Consider the following 19,139-nt stretch of genomic DNA (forward strand, 5'->3'; position numbering starts at 1 on the left):
ATTAATGTTCTTTTGAAGTCTGTCTAGTTGCTTAGATTAATAAAAAGGGTACTTATTCATTATGATTACAAACAATTTATCAACGACTAATGAGAAACAATTTATTATTAAAGCTTAAGTTTATTAATCCATATAATGAACTTACTTTCCCTATTGAACAATGGGCGTAAGTGCACAAATATGGTGCAATGTTCGATCATTCTTTCAACATTAAGAATTCATGTACCAATAAACCAATCCTAAAGAAGTGTACTTCACATCAAGATTATCATTTTAGCCAATTTTCAAATACAAACTTCATACAAAATTTGGCAAAATCATGGCTACACAATCGGGAAATATCATCGAATATTATATGGAAATGAGTGTTAGGAAAAAAAAGCTTTTGCTAAATTTTCTTCAAAATCATACATGCAATAAGAAAGGTACGCTGGGTGAGGAATAATTGATGTAACTTAGGTGTTGTTTGTTTTTTCGAAGAGAAAATGCATGAAGTCTGCAGACCACCTCTGCAATCCTCTGTAGCAGAAGAGGTGGAACAAACGGCTGTAGCATGTAATAAAAAGTATGTTTGTTTTTTAACGTCTGCAGACTGCTGCAGTAAGTTAAACTAAGGCGTGAAGAGGTTTGAAGCAATTGGTTTAATGTTGCGCCACGCAACACACACACAACAGTTTTAAGTCAGAGGTCTTTTGAAAAACAAACAGCTGCGAAGGGCTAAATGTTGCGCGGCGCAGCAATAAGTGGTCTGAAGTGTGTGTGTGTGTGTTTTTTTTTTTTTTTTTAATTAACAAACAACACCTTAGTCGATTTTTCTTAGAAATCAAACATGCTATAAGATTTGTGTAAAACCCCGTTTATTTATTAAATAGATAAATAAATTAATGAATGGCTTGTAGCTCTAAATAAATAATTATATATAAAAGGATGGTTTCGAAGAGCTAATTGTCACAATTTTAGGAGTCGGGGGTTAAAAGTGTAATTTTCTGACTTAGTTTATAATTATTTATGAAGTTAGGGGCTCCATGGTAATTATTTGAAATTACTATGAAAAGGAATTATGGAAGAAGGGCCAGATAGTAATTTCTGGATTTCATTTGAAAATAAATGTTGAGAGAGGGGCTAATTGGTAAAATCCAGACTTAAATTGTAAAGGTTTTAAGAGGCAGGGTCCAAATGGTAATCTGAGGGTTGGTTTTGAAAGAAAAGGGAGACAGAGGGACCATTCCTGTCAATATGGCCGTGAGTTTCAACACCGGGTATTTAACTGTTTCATTGCCACAAAACCCTAACCCTAGAGACCATGTGCAACCGTCATCCCCACCTTATACCTCCCACCGTCGGCCACCACCCTATCCCCCTTCTCCTCCGACCACCGAGTCTCCATTGCTTTTTTCTGTCGCTGCTGAAGACGGAGACCATGTGTGATGCCGTTGTTCGCTCAGAAGCGAAGGGAAGCGGGTTTCAGTCGCCATCTCCGACCGTTAGGGGCCGCTGCCGCCGCTCCTTCGCCATCGTGATACATGACGTGGTTCCATCTTCCGACGTCGCGTTGCCGCCGTTCTCGTTGGAGACCATCTCGTCGCCGGATATTATTTTGTGGCGGCTGGTGCTCTTTCCCGGTCATTGGCACCGCCGCTGTGGACGTGAATATCGCTCTTGCCGCCTTGCTCCTCCGTTACATCGCAAGTTACCGCCACCGACCGCTGGTTCTTCCACTCGTTTCAGTCACAGCCATGCGGCTGTGCCGCCGACGATGCTGCTAGACGCTGCTGCCTCCGACGAGGACAAGGGTGCCGCCGGAATAGCCTTGGCTGTCGTTCCTGTTTCTTTCCGCCACCACCAGCCACCGTGGGAGGTGGCTGTGGACGTATTCATGGGTGTGTGTGGTGTTGTTGCGTGTTAGAAGCTAAAGGAACCGCTGCCACCACCGTGAGGTGGTGGCTGCCGCCTCATGCCGTCGTGAACCACCGCGGGTGGGTGTACTTTTGTGTGTATATGTTTTGTAATTAGATTAGGGTGTGTGTGTGTTAATCGGTTGGGTATTGTAATAGTAACAAATCTGAATAGTGAAGAAAATCCATCACCACCACCGGCCGCCATGTCGGGTGGCGGTGTGCTTGGTTGTGTTGGGATTGCTAGTTTGGGGATGTTTGGACAAGGGGCTAAAACCCTAATGGGCCTTGAAACCCTAATGGGCCCAATGAAGCTTAATGGACTCTAATGGACCCAATAAAACCCTAATGGGCTTAATAATATTTTAGTGGGCTTGATAGGCCCAATAAAGCCCTAATTGATCTAAAAGACCAACAAATTAATAAATGGGCTAGTATTGGGTTGGAAACCCTAATTAGGGTTTGGAAAACCCTAATGCCATCAAAACCCTAATTTTGGGGAATTAATCGAGACACACGAGAATTATTTAATAACTTGAGATATTAAATAATAATCATTGGCAAAGATTAATCTAAGCATTATTGGACTTAATGGATTAAGTCCTTAATGGGTTAAGTAGGAAACTTAACCCTAATCATCATTTTATGTGAAACCCTAATTTCACTTGGGTTTATTGTTGGGCCTTTCTATTGGGCCTAAATGATTGAGATAATAATGGACTATCCAAGAGCAAGCAATTGAACTAGAATAATTTAATGGGCCTAGGGTAAGGCCCATGTAAGGGGTTTAGGCCCAATTTGGAAAATTGGGCCATAGATGGGCCATAGTTTGGGCCTTAATAATTACATGATGTTGGGCCTCAGAATAAGACCATGTATAGGCCTAGGCCCAATTTAGAAAATGAGGCCATGTGTTGGGCTTTGATTCCTAATTGACTTTGGGCCTATGGATTGGGCCTTGGGCTTGAATAAGCCAAGCTAGGGGTAATGTAGTAATTACCCAAAGAATGTACTTATGGTTATGCATTGGGACCCAATTATTAATTGGGTGTTATTTTGGTGTTGACAGTTCGGGAATCTGTCAGCCAGCAGCTGGGGTCGAGTCTGTGGGACTTCAGCAAGTGTGGGATTGTGTCTTCGGGACTTCAGCAGTGTGAGATGAGTTACCTTCCAATAGCGGTGGGTCTACGGCCACAATGCCGGCCCACCAGTAGGAGTTGTTGTTAGATGATCGTCTTTGTGATAATTGTCTATGTTTGCTACTACATGTTATGTTTATGTGCTAGCATGATATGATGTTATGTGATAGTGGTAGTAGGGGGTGAAATAGTCCCCGGTTACCGGTCGATAGGGCCGAAGGGGTAGATTAGTACCCAACTATGCTAGACAGATTATGATATATGTGATATGATATTATGTGGTAGTTGTAGGGGGTGAAATAGTTCCCACTTACCGGTCGACAGGACCGAAGGGGTAGGCCAACACCCATATATGCTAGGCAGTATATGACTTATGTGTTTATGCTATGCTTTTATGTGGTAGTGTTAAGGGTGAAATAGTCTCCGGTTACCGGTTGAAAGATACCGAAGGGGAGGCCAGCACCCAGATATGCTAGGCAGTATCCAGTCGAGAGGACCGAAGGGGAGCCCAACACCCAGGTATGCTAGGCAGTATTCGGTCGAGAGGACCGAAGGGGAGGCTAGCACCCAGATATGCTAGACAGTATCCGGTCGAGAGGACCGAAGGGGTAGGTCGGGCACCCAGATATGCCTAACAGTATATGTATGTTATATGATTGTGTGGTATGTGGTATGATGGGGGACCTCACTAAGCTTCGTGCTTACGGTTTTCAGTTTTGGTTTCAGGTACTTCGTGTTTAAAGGAAAGGAGCCGGCTTGATTGCAGCGCATCACACTATGGTTTTCCGCACATGAGATCTTTGGGATTACACTCTGCTATTGTTTTATGATAACATGTTTGATTATTTCTACTTTGGTTTTGACATGACATGATACTACAAATGTTTTATTACACTGTTGGTTTTATAATGACGTATTTAAAAATGAAATTTTTGGCCTGTATTTTTGGGATGTTACAATTTGCATGCCTTGCAGAACAAACGTTCGACTCGTTGAACAATTCTAGTCCCAGATATCAATTTTATAAAAAAAAAATTCAAAAACAATATCCACAATATCAATCTGGAAAGACATGACTAAGGGAATGTGAGTGCAATTAGAAATATTGGTTATGAAGGCTACTTCACTAATGTTCATAATACATTCCTTTAGCCTTATTAGACCAAGATACGACATCCTTTGTCATACCTAAAACCGTAGGCTATGAGCAAGGCTTGATGGTTTTCGTTCATGGAAACTACTATGAACATTATGTGTATGTAGTTCTCTTAAAGAGGGACACTATCAGCGAATATCGTTAGTAACATGCAACTTAGAAATGTATGAGTCTAAATAACAACACAATCAATCATAACAATATTAGTGAAATTATAACTGCAGACAAACAAGTGATATGTTACAAAAGTATTTTACCACACATCCCAAAAAGACAAAACAAAAACTCAAAACAACCCCTCACATCTCTCTTGATATGGATAGAACCTGCAATATTGTTTTTTTCAAGATTATGTAAGTAAACATGTAGGTTTGCAAAGCTTTCTTCATAAACTCAATTTGATGAACTCATATTAGATTTTCCATAAGATATCTAACTATGAAGAAATGTTGCAAATCATGGATGTGTAGTGCTCGTGAAACGAGTAATGAAGAAATGTAGTGCAAAAACAATGAGAGTATAGAAAATAAAATGCTGATTTTTGTAACTCCAGAATACTGTTAAATTCCAGATGTCATCCGAAATGTAAGATGTCGGTATGTACATTTCAGAATATACAATGTACGTTCCAGAACATCCCATACAATGAGAATATAGATAATAAAATGCTGATTTTTGTAACTCTGAAATACTTTTACATTCCAGATGTCATCCGAAATGTAAGATGTCAGAATGTACAATGTATGTTCCAGAATATCCCATACAATGTAAATATGTATACCATTTACGTTTCAAAATTCTTTTACGTCACATCTCATGGACAACACTAACTTTGGAACGGACACAGCTAGTCTGAAATGCCGTAGTTAAGAGAAAATAGCTAATTTTCAAATACCAATATAAATAGGTTATTTTTGTTAATTAGTTTGTTTTTAAAAGTTATTATAATCAACACCTTTTAAAAAAATAAGTTAAAAATCCAATGTTTTTATGCGTAACTTGAAATTTGAAGGGCTCAAAATATAAATTACTCATATTTACCAGATGCACGCATCGACCCCTCGTCCCTCTGCAACTGCAATTTCCCCTCCCAAAACTCTCGCTCCCTCTCCTCCAGACGCAATGCTTTAAGCCATGAACAGAGCTCTCAAACCTTCATCAAAACCCTAACCCTAACTTTAACCCTAATCCTAACCCTAATTCAAAGCACCATTCAAACATTATCCATTTGAACGCCAAAAAACCCAATCCCAATGGAGGGTGCGAGTTTTCTGAGTAGTAGAAGTATCGGTTACAGACCAGCACCGAATGATTCCGTCGTGGGGTTGCCGAACAACAGTAGTCAGAAGTCGTTAACTCCGATTCTTGATCGTTTCAAGCTTTTGTTGAAGGAAAGAGAGGAAGAAATTAGGGTTTCTAGCGGGGGAGACGATGATATTGAAATTCCCCTGCTTAGTACTGAAGAAATTGTAGAGTTATATGAAGTTGTTTTATCGGAGTTGGTTATTAATTCGAAGCCAATTATTACTGATCTCACGATAATCGCTGGGGAACAGAGAGAACATGGCGCGGGCATTGCCGACGCAATTTGTGCTCGAATTATCGAGGTAAGTTTGTTCTGTTTACTTATGGGATTGAAGTTCTGAAGATCTGGTTAGGTTTTCTGTAGAAATTATCTACACTATTCAATCATCCGATATTTTGTATATTCATGATTGTCTTTGCTATTAGTAGTGAGTTGTGGAATTTGCTGTGTTGATTTGTTGAATGCCAAGTTTCACCTGTGGAATCCAATTATTGAATTTTATTATGTGACTGAGTCATCTGGCTTAAAAGTTCATTAAAGTTGTTGACTTAGATAAAAAGAAGAGAGCTATTTTCTTACAACAACAACCATTTTATCCCAGCCACCTATATTAGGATTAAAGGACCTGAAAAGAAGCTAATAAAGCATGGAACTCAGTAGCAAACATAAAGAGCTGGACCCTCATTATTTAACAAAAATGGAGGTTTCTTTTGAACTTTATTTGAGTTTATTGTGTTTGCTTTGTGAGCTAGGTTCCAGTTGAGCAAAAGCTTCCTTCTTTATATCTTCTGGATAGTATTGTCAAAAATATTGGCAGAGAGTATGTGAGACACTTTTCTGCACGCTTGCCTGAGGTTAGTACCTTAAAAGTTAAAATTTTGTTACATTTACACAATTAAACACATTACATTTTCCGAAATGTGATTCTATTATTCTTCATTTTTGTGATGACTTGTTCCTTTAGGTTTATTGTGCAGCATACAGACAAGTGCACCCAAGTCTGCATCCTTCCATGCGCCATCTTTTTGGTACATGGTCAACAGTTTTCCCAGCTTCTGTTCTTCGAAAGATTGAATCTCAATTACAGTTTTCCCCTTCACCAAGTTATCAATCTTCTGGTTTAAAAGATGCTGAATCCCCAAAACCAGCTCATGGTATACATGTCAATCCAAAGTATTTGGAGGCAAGACGTCAGCTTGAAAGTTCATCTACAGATACTGTAAGCTTTCTTGATTGAAAACCACTCTCTTTGTCCCATTTGTTTATCATTTCAATTCCCCATTGGGACAACTTTGTGTTAGTGTAAGGGTCTGTTTGGTATGATGTAATGGAATCACAAAGGAATGGAATGATCAATGTAATGGAATGAGCGAATAGAGCTAATCATTCAAACATCTTTGTTATTTATAGTGAAAAAACCAAACAAAATTACTGCATACCAAACACTACATAAGTATAAATGTATATAACTATATAACATATCTTACAATCGTTGCAGAAACTTCAACATGCAAGACCAATTTCAACTCCAAAGATTCTTGGACAGCCTTCAACTGCATTTGATGAATATGAGACTGATAATGGACAGTCAATAGGGTCAACTAGTCAACTAGGTCATACTCCATTTGGTCATGGTCATACAAGACCTCCATCACCAGCTCTTGAAGATTTTCCCATGATTGATTCCCCTAAAAGAGTGGTTGAAGTTGCATCACCATCACCATCACATCATGGCTATGGTTATAGACCACCTAGTGGCAGTGGCACACATGGTGTAGCTGTAAGTAATGGATTTGATGTTCAAAGACCAAGGGCTTTGATTAGTGCTTATGGGACAGATGAGAGAAACAAAATGATTAATCAGAATCATCAACATGGGAAAAATTTAAACACAAATGGATTAGGTAGTAAAGGTGGTGTGCTGACATGGCAGAATGCTGAAGAAGAGGAGTTTGAGTGGGAAGACATGAGTCCTACTTTGGCAGGTAGCTCTAAAAGGGGACAAATGGTGGGACCCAATCGGACCGGTTTTGGTAGAGGCGATTGGTCTAACCAGGAGCGGGTCCCATCGGTTGCCTCCAACAATGCGGTTTCATTGGTAAGTTTGAAGTTTTTTAGTTTCTTTTTATGGGATTTTTTTTTGTCTGTAGTTGTTCTTGGACATGTGGATAATGTTTTTATTTTGTTTTCTGGTCAAAAGTATCTGATAAATATGTTCTGTTTTTATGTTTTTCTTTTTCCAATTTGTCTTTTAAAGCACCTTAAACGAGGGGTATGTTTTGTACAATTTAAACCCCTTCATTGATAATATTTCATTTTTCACTCTGGTAAATTATATTTAAACTTCAAAGTAAATGTCCTAATAAGGAAAAAAGAAAGTACAAAATGCTTCAATTGGGCATAGTTTTTTAAGTACAACTTTCTGATAAGAGAAGAAATGGGAAATACAGTGTTGTAATAGAAAGAGATGAAAATAAGATGCTACAATAAACAAACAAATGAAAGTACATTGCTATTTATTGCATTTATCCTTCAAAAGTAAATATTTGTCATTGTGCAGTCTGATCGTGGATTAAAGCGAAAACTGACTGGATTCCAAAACGAGGCTTCAGATATTCCAGTTTCTCGTTACTCTCAAGAACCATTAAATCTTTCTCACGAACAGCAGTGGGCCCCTCAGCATCATTACAATCCACGGGGGCAAAGGCCCCCTCTCATTGATACCTATCCAATCCCCAATCCACAGCATCACTTGTCCTCAGCTCCCAGATTGAATCTATCAAGCCCCGGAATCATGAATCCGGAGTTGTCAATTCCAACTTCAAAACCAGCCTGGCGTCCATCTATTCCGTTTCAGAAACACGTCAGGAGTCCATTTGACATGTTGAATCCTTCCAATTCGGTAAATGATAACACAACGTTTTTGCATAATCAGCCGTTCGATGGCAGTGAAACCCAGCTACTACCCAAACTCCGGAATCAGCAATTCCAAACTCAGATAGAGGTTCGGCCACCTGCTTTGGGGTTTAACCCATCTCATCTAACAGCACGACCCATGATTCGTGGGTATACCCCACAACGATTTGATTCCAATCATTCCATGAATCCGGTCCCTGGAATGCAATCATCAATTCCATTCCATTTGCATGGTGTAGGGTTGCCACCTTTACCCCCAGGACCCCCTCCACTTCATCAACCCCTTCCATCAAACACCTCAATACCTCCAGCTGGCGGTGCACTTTCTGGTTTATTCAGTTCTCTGATGGCCCAAGGGCTGCTCTCACTCACTAAACCAACTCCCGAACAGGTACATATTAGATAGAGTAAATTACATTTTTGGTCCCCGAGTATTACTGATTTTTGCAACAATGGTTCCTTAGGTTTTCCAAAAAATGCAAATGAATAGAAAATCCATGTCCCACCTTTTTATGCAGTACAACCTGTTCTGTCATGTCACCTTTTTCCTGTACAACTGTACCTAATTTTCTAATTCCATTTACAGGATTCCGTGGGACTCGAATTCGATCCCGATGTTCTCAAAACCCGCCACGAGTCTGCAATAACCGCATTATACACCGATCTTCCAAGACAATGCAAAACATGTGGGCTCCGCTTCAAATCACAAGAAGAACACAGTAACCACATGGATTGGCATGTAACTAAAAACCGCGTGTCAAAAAACCGTAAACAAAAACCCTCTCAAAAATGGTTTGCAAATGTCAGCGTATGGCTCAGCAGTGCAGAAGCATTAGGGACCGATCCGGTCCCTGGATTTCTAATTCCATCTGAAAATTTAATTGAAAAGAAAGATGATGATGACGTGGCGGTCCCTGCCGACGAGGATCAGAATGCTTGTGCGTTATGTGGCGAGCCGTTTGATGATTTTTACAGCGATGAAACGGAAGAATGGATGTATAGAGGTGCCGTTTATATGAATGGTCAAAGTGGGTCAACTGTGGGTATGGATAGGTCTCAATTGGGCCCCATTGTTCATGCTAAATGTAGATCCGAGTCTACTGTGGGCCCGCCTGATGATTCTGGAAGTAATGGACGGGTATGCAAATATGCTATATGCAATATGTAATGTTACTCTTTGATTATTTTTTGAGTAAATTACATTTTTGGTCCCCAAGTATAACTGATTTTTGCAATTTTGGTTGGGTTTTCGGTCTCTCTTCCGAGTTAAATGACTTTCTGATCCATGGGTATACATATAGTTTGAAAATTTGGAAAAAAATAGTCACTTTACGTGGAACAGGGACCAAAAATGTCACAAAAATCTCAAATAGGATCAAAGTTGCAAGAGAAAACTTTTTGGGACCAAAATTGGGAAGTCAGCTACACTGAAGGACCAAAAATATAATTTGCACTTGTTTTGTTTGTTGTTATCATTATATCATTCATGCGTTAAACGTGGAAGTTGTAAAACTTTTAAATTGGAAAGTACATATTAGGTCCCTGGGTATTGTTGATTTTTTCATTTTTAGTCCCAAAAAGTTTTTTCTTGCAATTTTGGTACAAATTTGAGGTTTTTGTTATGTTTTTGGTGGTTGTTCAAAGTGAGTATAAATTTTGGGACCAAACATGCAAAAATCAGCTTTACTCGATGACCAAAAATAGTCGGTTTATTCGGGACATGGATCAAAAACGTTGCAAGAGAAAACTTTTAGGGACCAAAATCGTAAAAATTGGAAATGTTTAAGCTTTACTTTTTTCTAAAGCATTTTTGGTGATTTTTGCAGGGATTAATGGAAGAAGGGATGCGGCATGTTGGATGAGATAAAATGCGGATTTGATTTTAGGTGGAGGAGTTAATGTAAGTTAGAAATGAGTTTGTGCTTCTTACATCAATCTGCTTAAATGTATGCAGATTCATTCAGAGTCATCATCATGTACATGTATAGTTGGATAAAATGGAAAAGATTTAACTATTCCTTTCCGGTGTTTCTGTTTTTGCTTATTCCCATCTTTATTCTTGATTTTTTAGACATACCATAAACCATTACCCTCCTTACGAAAAATTTGCAAGAAATATCAACATTGTTTGGAACTTATGCTTGTAACGTATTATCTGTAGATATATTATGCATATTGTTTGTTCCTTACAGTAGTTGTTTGGAAGGAGAAACTATACGTCATATAATCAATGAATTAGTACTTTATATTATATTATAAAATACACTAGCCATGAACATATTGGTATCTATCGCGTCGGTGTAAACATCAACAATCCTCAAATAGTTGGACACGTGGACACTTTAATCGACTCTTATCCTTACAGGGTACATTTCTACAATAATGTTTAACACATGTTAATAAATGTCACATCTTTAAAAGTGCTCATGATAAAAGTAAGACACATCAAACACATGCTAATAAATGTCACGTCTTTTAAAGGGCCTTGGATAAAAGTAAAACACTCCAAAGTACGGATCGACATAAGGACCATACCGGCAATGGTTGGTGTTGGACTTAGTTTTTCGGTCAAATATCCGGTTGGAACTGATATATGTATCTATGCAGTTAGTACAAGTAGATAATGTTGAAAAAAAAAACAATTCAACTTTTATACACTATGGTCTGTAACTCAATCAATATACAACAAAATAACGTTTTTATATAGTCTAAAATGAAGCACAAACAATAAACTACATGTATGAAACAAATTTCATGTCATTGCGATTTTAAACGAAGAAGTTATGATAGTTTAAAGAAAAGGACAAATTTGATTTTCTACCTGGAATCAGTGGCACCAAATCGATTTGGAACCTCAACGGATAGGCGACAATATTATGAGCCGAAAATACACAAACTTAATGAAAACCGGTCCCGATTCAGTCCGGCCCAATTTGCTCAACCTTCCTCCAAATGATGAATAAGACATGTAATTCCCCATTTCATTGCTCCGTCTCCTAAGAGCAACTCCAATGGACCTACAAATTTGTTTTTTGTAGGTCCATAATCCTTCGATGGACCTTTATACTTGCCGATATTTTTGTGTAATGCTAAAGTAACTCAACAAATTTGTATGGAAATATTTATTACCACTAAACATATATACATATTATAATATTACACATTCATTTTTATCCTTTTTTTTAATAATAAGAAGTCATTACTTTTATAATTATAATATTTAAATATGTTCTAGTGTTAATTTTTAACGTGTGATAGGAATTGAAAATGATTTTTGTAAGAGTTTTTCACAAAAATGGTGTCATAGTGTTAGCCTTAGAGTTGGTCTAACTAACTAATGTCCTCCCTCAAAGATTGTTTATTTGCTTTGTTAATATAGATCTATATTTGAATATTAGATGCATATTGCTATTGTTTGTATAGAGCTATAATTTAATATCTAAATCCTATTCAATTCACAAATATATACGTAACTTGTTATTGTCATGAGGGTTATTGTTTTTTATGGTGCATTTCATAAGCCTTGGTTCCTATTACTGAAAATAATTAGAAAAAAACAGAAAATAAGCCGGATAAATTAACTTAACACATTAAGTCAATCAATAAAATTAAAACGAATGCATGATGTCATCATCTAACCTTCATTTGTACAAATTTATGTCTATACAATCCAATTAAAATATCGATCATTTTTTTTAAAAAATACATCACTTAACATCAAATAAAAATGAGTATATGGATTATATTGCATTTTTTTTTACATTCCATGATGGAATGAAAAAGAAAACACTACTACCATTCATATTCATCTCATTTTGTTGGCTGACCATCATAGTGAAAATGCGATGATTGGAAATCATCCAAAAAATACAAAATATCATGCTCCTAACTCAATATTTTCAATTAACAACTTAATTTAAATGAAATGACATATATTCCCCTTGGATATCGAGTAGTAAAATGGAATGAATGGATGATACATGGAAGTTGTATAAAAATATGTTGAAAAGATTTAGGTGCTGTTTGTTTTTTTGGAAAAAAACATTTTCAGACCTCTTATTGCTGCGCGACGCAGCACACATGCAACACTTTTCATTTCGCGCAGTTGTTTGTTTTTCAGAAGTCTTCGGATTAAAAAACATCTGCGCGTGTTCTTCTTGGCGCAACATTTGTTTTGCCTATTCCTACCTCTTTTTTTTTTTTTGCTAAAATATTGATTATATATTGCTGAAATCCTATTACATTTTTTTTTCTTTTTTTTGTTTATTCTTGTTGATTTTTTTATATTGAATAATAATAATTTGTTGATGAAATATCATTATTTTATGCTAAAACATCTTATTTTTGTTAAAATATCATTATTTTTGCTGAAATATCATAAATTCTTGCCTAAATGTTATACATTATTAAATTTTCGGTATTAAAAAATTATTTTCGGATTATAAAATCAGTTTATTTTAATTTTTTAATATCTACAGTAGCATGCAGAAGTTAAAAAAACAAACACACTTCTTATTACATTCTGGGGCCGTTTGATTAATCTCTTCTACTACAGAGGGTTGCAGAGGTGGTCCACAGACTTTATGAATTTTTGTTTCAAAAAAACAAACAACACCTTAGTGTTGGCTCATTTAAAATTCCGCTATCGCAAAGAATTATTAGAATTGGCACCTTAGTGTTGGCTCACGATCATAAATATGCTATCGAAAAGCAATCAGAATTGGCACTTTGATATCAAAATCTATACTTGTATCGTCCTTTGCAAAAAGGAACAACATAGAATTAGTAAATCGTAAAAATCAAAAGATTTTTGTATAACGTCTTAGACGAAAAGAAAAAACAAACGAAACAATCGCATCATATCAACAGTGTCAAGGATGATACATTCTTAAGTATTTTGATACTTATAAACAAATTAGAAAATTAGCTTAAAGGTCCTATTTTTTCCCCGTTTCTCTTGCTGTTGCTTCTATCCGCTCATCTTCACCCTGTTAATTCAATTATCCGGCGAATCAAATGTAACTCCAATTCAAATATTCAGTTTACTTTTGTTAGGTATGGAAACGAAAAAGATAATATTCTTGAAGAACCACTAAAATATAAGCTCAAGAAGTCATTAAATCGTCTTGGTACTTTTCGAACTGTGGTGATTTTTTCTGGTATAAACATGGCCATTAGGCCTTAGATTCAATTCATCTCAACCATTATAGTAGACATATTACATCTACTTTTCAATGAAAATAAAATAAAACAAAAACCCTTTTGGTTACCTATACTTTTATTTTTATAGAATTTTTTTATTATAAAAATACCAACTTACTTTTATTTACTTGTTTATTATAACAATTTATTTGCATCTAAAGTAGGATGTTATAATAAAAAAAATTAATGAAACTATGTTGCTATTTTTTGATATTTAAGAGTGGGAAATACAATTGTATTCCAAGTTGTAAAATATTATTATTACCCTGACTCTCTTTTTGCTGGCATTAGAACCTAACCCAAAACATGAAGTTGATCGGTATTGTACAACTGGTTTCTTCCCAGGAGGAAACCAAAACTCAATATCATCCAAAAACCGACACATGTAAGAAAACAAAGTAACTCAACACCATCATTTTTAAACAATAAACACATTTGTTTTTTTTCTTAAACTTACCCATAAAACCGGGCTTTCATACACCTAAAACACATTTGGTGTGAAGTTGTCCAGTTCTGTTGATTTTATCCGTGATACCATAAAAACAATCAAATAAACTCGTAACACACTTTGAAGAAAAATAGAGTTGTAGCACTTGGAAACTAATTACCTAACCACTTCACGAAGCTTCTACATCACAACTGCCTTGGTTACATGTTTCTTATTACTATGTCCTTCATTTGGATTATAATTCCTACATAAACCAATGTTTATGAACATGTTCATATAGTTAAATATTTCCCATCATATCTTACCAAGGTTGCGCGTCGGTTGGATCTACCTAATGAGCTTAGTCAGATCCGCAACACTTTTTATGTCTCTCACTGTAGACGTGTTTGGCTGATGATTCCGTAGTGGTGCCCTTGGACGATATTCATGTTGATGAGCGCCTGAATTACGTAGAGAAACCGATTGCGATCCTTGACATGGAGACGAAGACCTTGCGCAACAAGGTGGTAGGCTTGGAGAAGGTGCAATGGAAGCACTAAAAGGTTCGAAGCGGACATGGGAGCCCGATGAGGCGTCGAGGGAACACTACTGTGACATCCCCATTTTCACGGCTAGAAAAGACCGATTTTGTTTATGCTTTGTTTAAAAATCAGAGTAACATTTTAAATAAAAGTGTTGCGAAATTTGTCCCAAAACAAAATATTATAAAGATTTATCAAAAGCATTTCCAAAGAAATGTATTTCATTAAAAGACTTGAGATGTCATGTTCGATACAGATCAAAAACATAAACAGTACAATATAAGCCTTACTACATTATTTCATATCTACAGGCCTATATCTGTAATCCCTCATCCAAAACATCACATCTATGCTCATGCGCCACTACCTGTAATACAAGAAACTGAGTGGGTCAGGCTTGGGAGCCTGGTGAGCACATAGGGTTTTCAACCCACAATAAATAAGTTTATTAATTTCATCAATCAATAATAACCTGATTACCCGCTCCCGTTATCCTCACTTTACATCCCTAAACACCTATCATAAGGGACCTAGCCTAAGGATCATCATCGGGCTGGACATTACTGCTAAGGGGATTCCTTAGCAATAAATGTCCTCAAGGAAACCATGTGGGGGATGGAGTACACCGGTGAACACATCGTTCACAAACACCTACAGGTTGCGAGCCTGCTAGTGTTCCACTGGACTGTCTAGAAGAGTCCGTGGTCGTTATCCGTACTCCGCTAGATGACAATATAACCAACATCAACATCGAGGCCTCTCATCATTTTATCACACATCACCTATTACATCTACCCATGTTTTACCCCAACATTTTCGTAGATATAAAATACATATACAGTTTAAATCATTGAAAACATGTATAAAAACGTTTATCCAGCATAGATAGCAAGTATTCAGATAATATGCTCACATAACACGTAATTTATATAAAATACTTCATATCTATGTGTAAGCTGAAAGTAACTATGCACTCACCTGAGTAGGTGGTGATTCTGCACTCGGACAGTGCTTCGATACTCTTAAAACAATTTTCCTTCGATAAAACCTAGTATCAATACCACTAGGGTTTAGTCTAACGTCAACCGTGACTAATTAATAGTCTAGCTATTATTATTATATAAGCGTTAAACAACACTCTATATAACTACTAATAATAGCCCAAATAATTATTTTAAGGTCCTAATAATGTTACTATATTAAAACATAAGCTATACTAAAGATAGGTTAGGCGTAGCTCACTTACAGCGGGTTTTTCTCAAAACCGGGCTTTGCTGGAGCAGCGTTTCCGAGCCGAAAAACTCTTTTCTCGGGGCTTCCTTTGAGTGCTAGGGGGTTTACCTAGACCTTAGGGGGCTTCAGGGGAGCTAGAGAGAGAGAGTTTAGAGAGAGAAAGTGGAAGAGAAAAGGTGTGAGAATGAATGGAACCCGACACATCTATTTATAGTGTGAAATCATGATGGAATCGCCGAGTAGGAGGACCTACTCTCCGAGTTGGGGCATGTGGTGGTCTTCTGGTGGTGCCACGTGTCCAATTCTGGTGGTGCCACGTCACCCCCTATCGCGTATCAGCCTTCAAACTTAGGAAAATCATAACTCTCTCATACGAGCTCCGTTTTCGACGTTTTTTTTCAACGCGTAGGTAAAATCAAGATCTACAACTTTCATTTAGACTCCGTCGGCTAATTCTCGACCGATCTCAAATTTAACAGTAGGAGACGTTTAGACTGTTAAATGACCGCGAAGAATTCGTAACTCCTTCATACGAACTCCGTTTTCATCTATCTTTTTACCGTTGAGTTCCTATTAATGAGATCTTCAACTATCATTTAGGTCGCGTAAGCCAAAAACCGCTCGAACTAAAATTCGAGTTTCGGGCCGTGTACTGCTAAGCCGAATCTTAGAAAAATCATAACTTCTTCATACGAAGTCAGATTTGGGCATTCTTTTTATGGATTTTCTCGGTTTAACATATTCTACAACTTTCGTTTAGATCACTAAGGCTAAAAAGTCCTCCATCATAAATTCACTATTTACGTCTCCCGGTGTCGTGTCGGTTTTGCCGTAAAACTTCGGCGGACCATAACTTCTTCGTTATAACTCGGATTTTGGCATTCTTTATATCCCCGGAATCCTTGTTTCGACCACTAAAACTTTATGTAAAGATATCAGACTTATCTCACACTTTAATTTTGACGCTTATTTTTATTCTATATTAAATATATATTTATAATAAAGTAATAAGCACACAAATACACATAATTCACATAGAATTAAAATATTTCATCTTTATTACATCAAAAAGAGTTACAATAGTTGACCTAGACTATTACATCGTCTAAAAATGCTTAGCCCCGAAACCCGGACGTTACAATTACCCAGAGTTATTTGTAGCAGCAGACTTCGAGGATGAAGTCTGATTCAGGTAGGGGAGAGTTGTAAAACCCGTATCCTCAGCCCGTATCCTCAGGTATAATTCTTTAAAGTTTAAATTCTCATTTTTGCATTTTTATGTCCTAAGACGAGCGTATGATAGTTCTCTACGATGAGCGTAGGAGGAAGATGTCATATAGGGGTTTAATGACCTACTCTAAGCGTAGGTTGAGTTATGGTAAGCGTAGGTGCGCTGCACCAAAAACCTAGTTTTTGGGGTTGAGAGCCCTATTTAAAGGCTTTAACTCCATGAGGGAATCTCCATGCTTGACCTCCACTCTCTTAATCAATCATCTTAAAACCCTAGCCACCTTGTGAGAGTTTTACGGCCCTATAGTGTTCTTGTGTCCATATTTGAAGGAGGAGTTCATTGGGGAAGCACTTGGGAGCTCTAAGTGTTGGATTAGGTGTCTAATCCCATGTAATGCCTGATTCATGGTATGCATTTATTTATAATTTATTCATTTTTGTAGAGCTACTCGACGAGTTGGGAGCCCCAGCGAGTAGAAACGATATTGGACGCGGGGTTTTAAGCAATCTACTCGACGAGTTGAGAGCCCTCAACTCGGTGAGTAGGTCTGCCAGAGTGAAACCCTAATTTCAAGGTTTTGCACCTTATTTAAGCACCTTAATCCCCACTTTATGGCCTAATTTCCAGCCTCCAAGTCCCAAACCCTAATCCACGAAACCCTAGAGCTTTGTGTGAGATTGTGAGTCATTTTGAGTGATCTTTGTGTGCTCTTGAAGCTTGAGGAAGAAGAAGGAGCTAGAAGGTTCAAGGAGAAGATAGTAGATCCAAAAGCAACATCTCAATCCCTTCATTTTCTGGTAATCGAGCCTCTAACTTGTCTATTAGTTTATTAGATCTCCTTATTTCCACTTTATTGGGTTTTGGGTCCAAGAAGCTTGACCCTTGGGATGTGGACGTCCTAAGCAAGGATCCCTTCAGATGTGAAATCATTAAGGGTTGTTAAGGCAAAAAAGGTGCAAACTTTATGCCATTGAAGCCCCCATGGAAGATCTAAGGTGTTAGTTTGACCTTTTTAAGCCCAAAAGGCCATGCATGGAAGGAAAGTCTGAGACTTTACGTGTTCAAATGATAGTTTAGGCCTAGATCTATGTTAGTATGCTTTAGCTTGGAGTGGTATGGCTTTTGGATCAAGATCTTGTTGGATTAGTGTCTAAGTCCATAACTATTTTGGTATGTACTTGACCCGATGGTGCATGGTCCTTTTGGGTTGCCTTCACCAAAGCAACTTGATAGGATGAATTATGGAGAGAAAGGATTAAATATGATTTATTAATATATTATGAGAATAATATATTAAAGGAGAAATCATATTGTTTAATTAATATTAATCAATAATTAATTGGTAATTAGTTTTGTGACTAAAAGAGATTAATTAAACTTAAGGGACTGAAATTGTAATTATAAGATAATTGCAATTGGGCCATGGATTTCGTTGTATTAAGGAGTGGACGAATTCTATGGGGAAACCCATAAGGAAATCGTCCAAGGCCTTAAGGAAAGGGGTCCATGGGTTGCTTAGGGCTTAAGCATCCAAATTAGGGTTTCCTTGTTAGATAACCCTAATTGCCTCTTTTATATATATATATATATATATATATATATATATATATATATATATATATATATATATAGATCCCTTATGACCCAAAAACGTGGCTAATCATCCTTCTAGGGTTTCACACGTTTTGGGGCAGCCTCCATCCTCTCTCCTCTTCATCCTCTTGCTTATGGTGTTTGTGAACCATTAGAGGAGTGACATTTGTGACTCTAAGCTTTCTAAAGTCAATACAAGGAGATTTGGGATTGTTATTGCTACATAACAATCAAGGTAACATCTTAAACCTATTCTCATGTTAATATGATTACTTGAATGCTAGAATTAGGGTTTATAGTCTTGGATAACTTGCATGTACAATAGAGAAACCTAGATCCAAGCATTAGGGTTTGTATGAGCACATAGGATGTTCTTATGACCAAAACCCATCAGATCTATGTTCTAAAGAACTAGGGTTTTGGCTAAACCCATCAAGAAGGACTATTAGCGGGTAAAGTTGGAAACTTTACCCTTAAAAGGGCATTTCCAGCATGTAGA

At 37.2% G+C, this 19,139-nt stretch overlaps 1 protein-coding gene across 1 annotated transcript; it reads left to right on the plus strand.

Moving 5' to 3' along the window:
- Positions 1–5,232: 5,232 nt before the first annotated feature.
- On the plus strand, positions 5,233–10,448 carry PCFS4 (PCF11P-similar protein 4). Its single transcript, XM_079008754.1, has 7 exons — positions 5,233–5,797; positions 6,249–6,350; positions 6,461–6,715; positions 6,995–7,594; positions 8,057–8,803; positions 8,999–9,550; positions 10,239–10,448. The coding sequence occupies exons 1-7, from the start codon at positions 5,444–5,446 to the stop codon at positions 10,272–10,274; spliced, it is 2,646 nt and encodes an 881-aa protein (XP_078864880.1). The 5' UTR covers positions 5,233–5,443; the 3' UTR covers positions 10,275–10,448.
- The last annotated feature ends 8,691 nt before the right edge of the window (positions 10,449–19,139 follow it).

Source organism: Lactuca serriola, chromosome 7 (genome assembly GCF_051521515.1).
Source record: "Lactuca serriola cultivar US96UC23 chromosome 7, Lser_US96UC23_V15, whole genome shotgun sequence".
Taxonomy (NCBI): domain Eukaryota; kingdom Viridiplantae; phylum Streptophyta; class Magnoliopsida; order Asterales; family Asteraceae; genus Lactuca; species Lactuca serriola.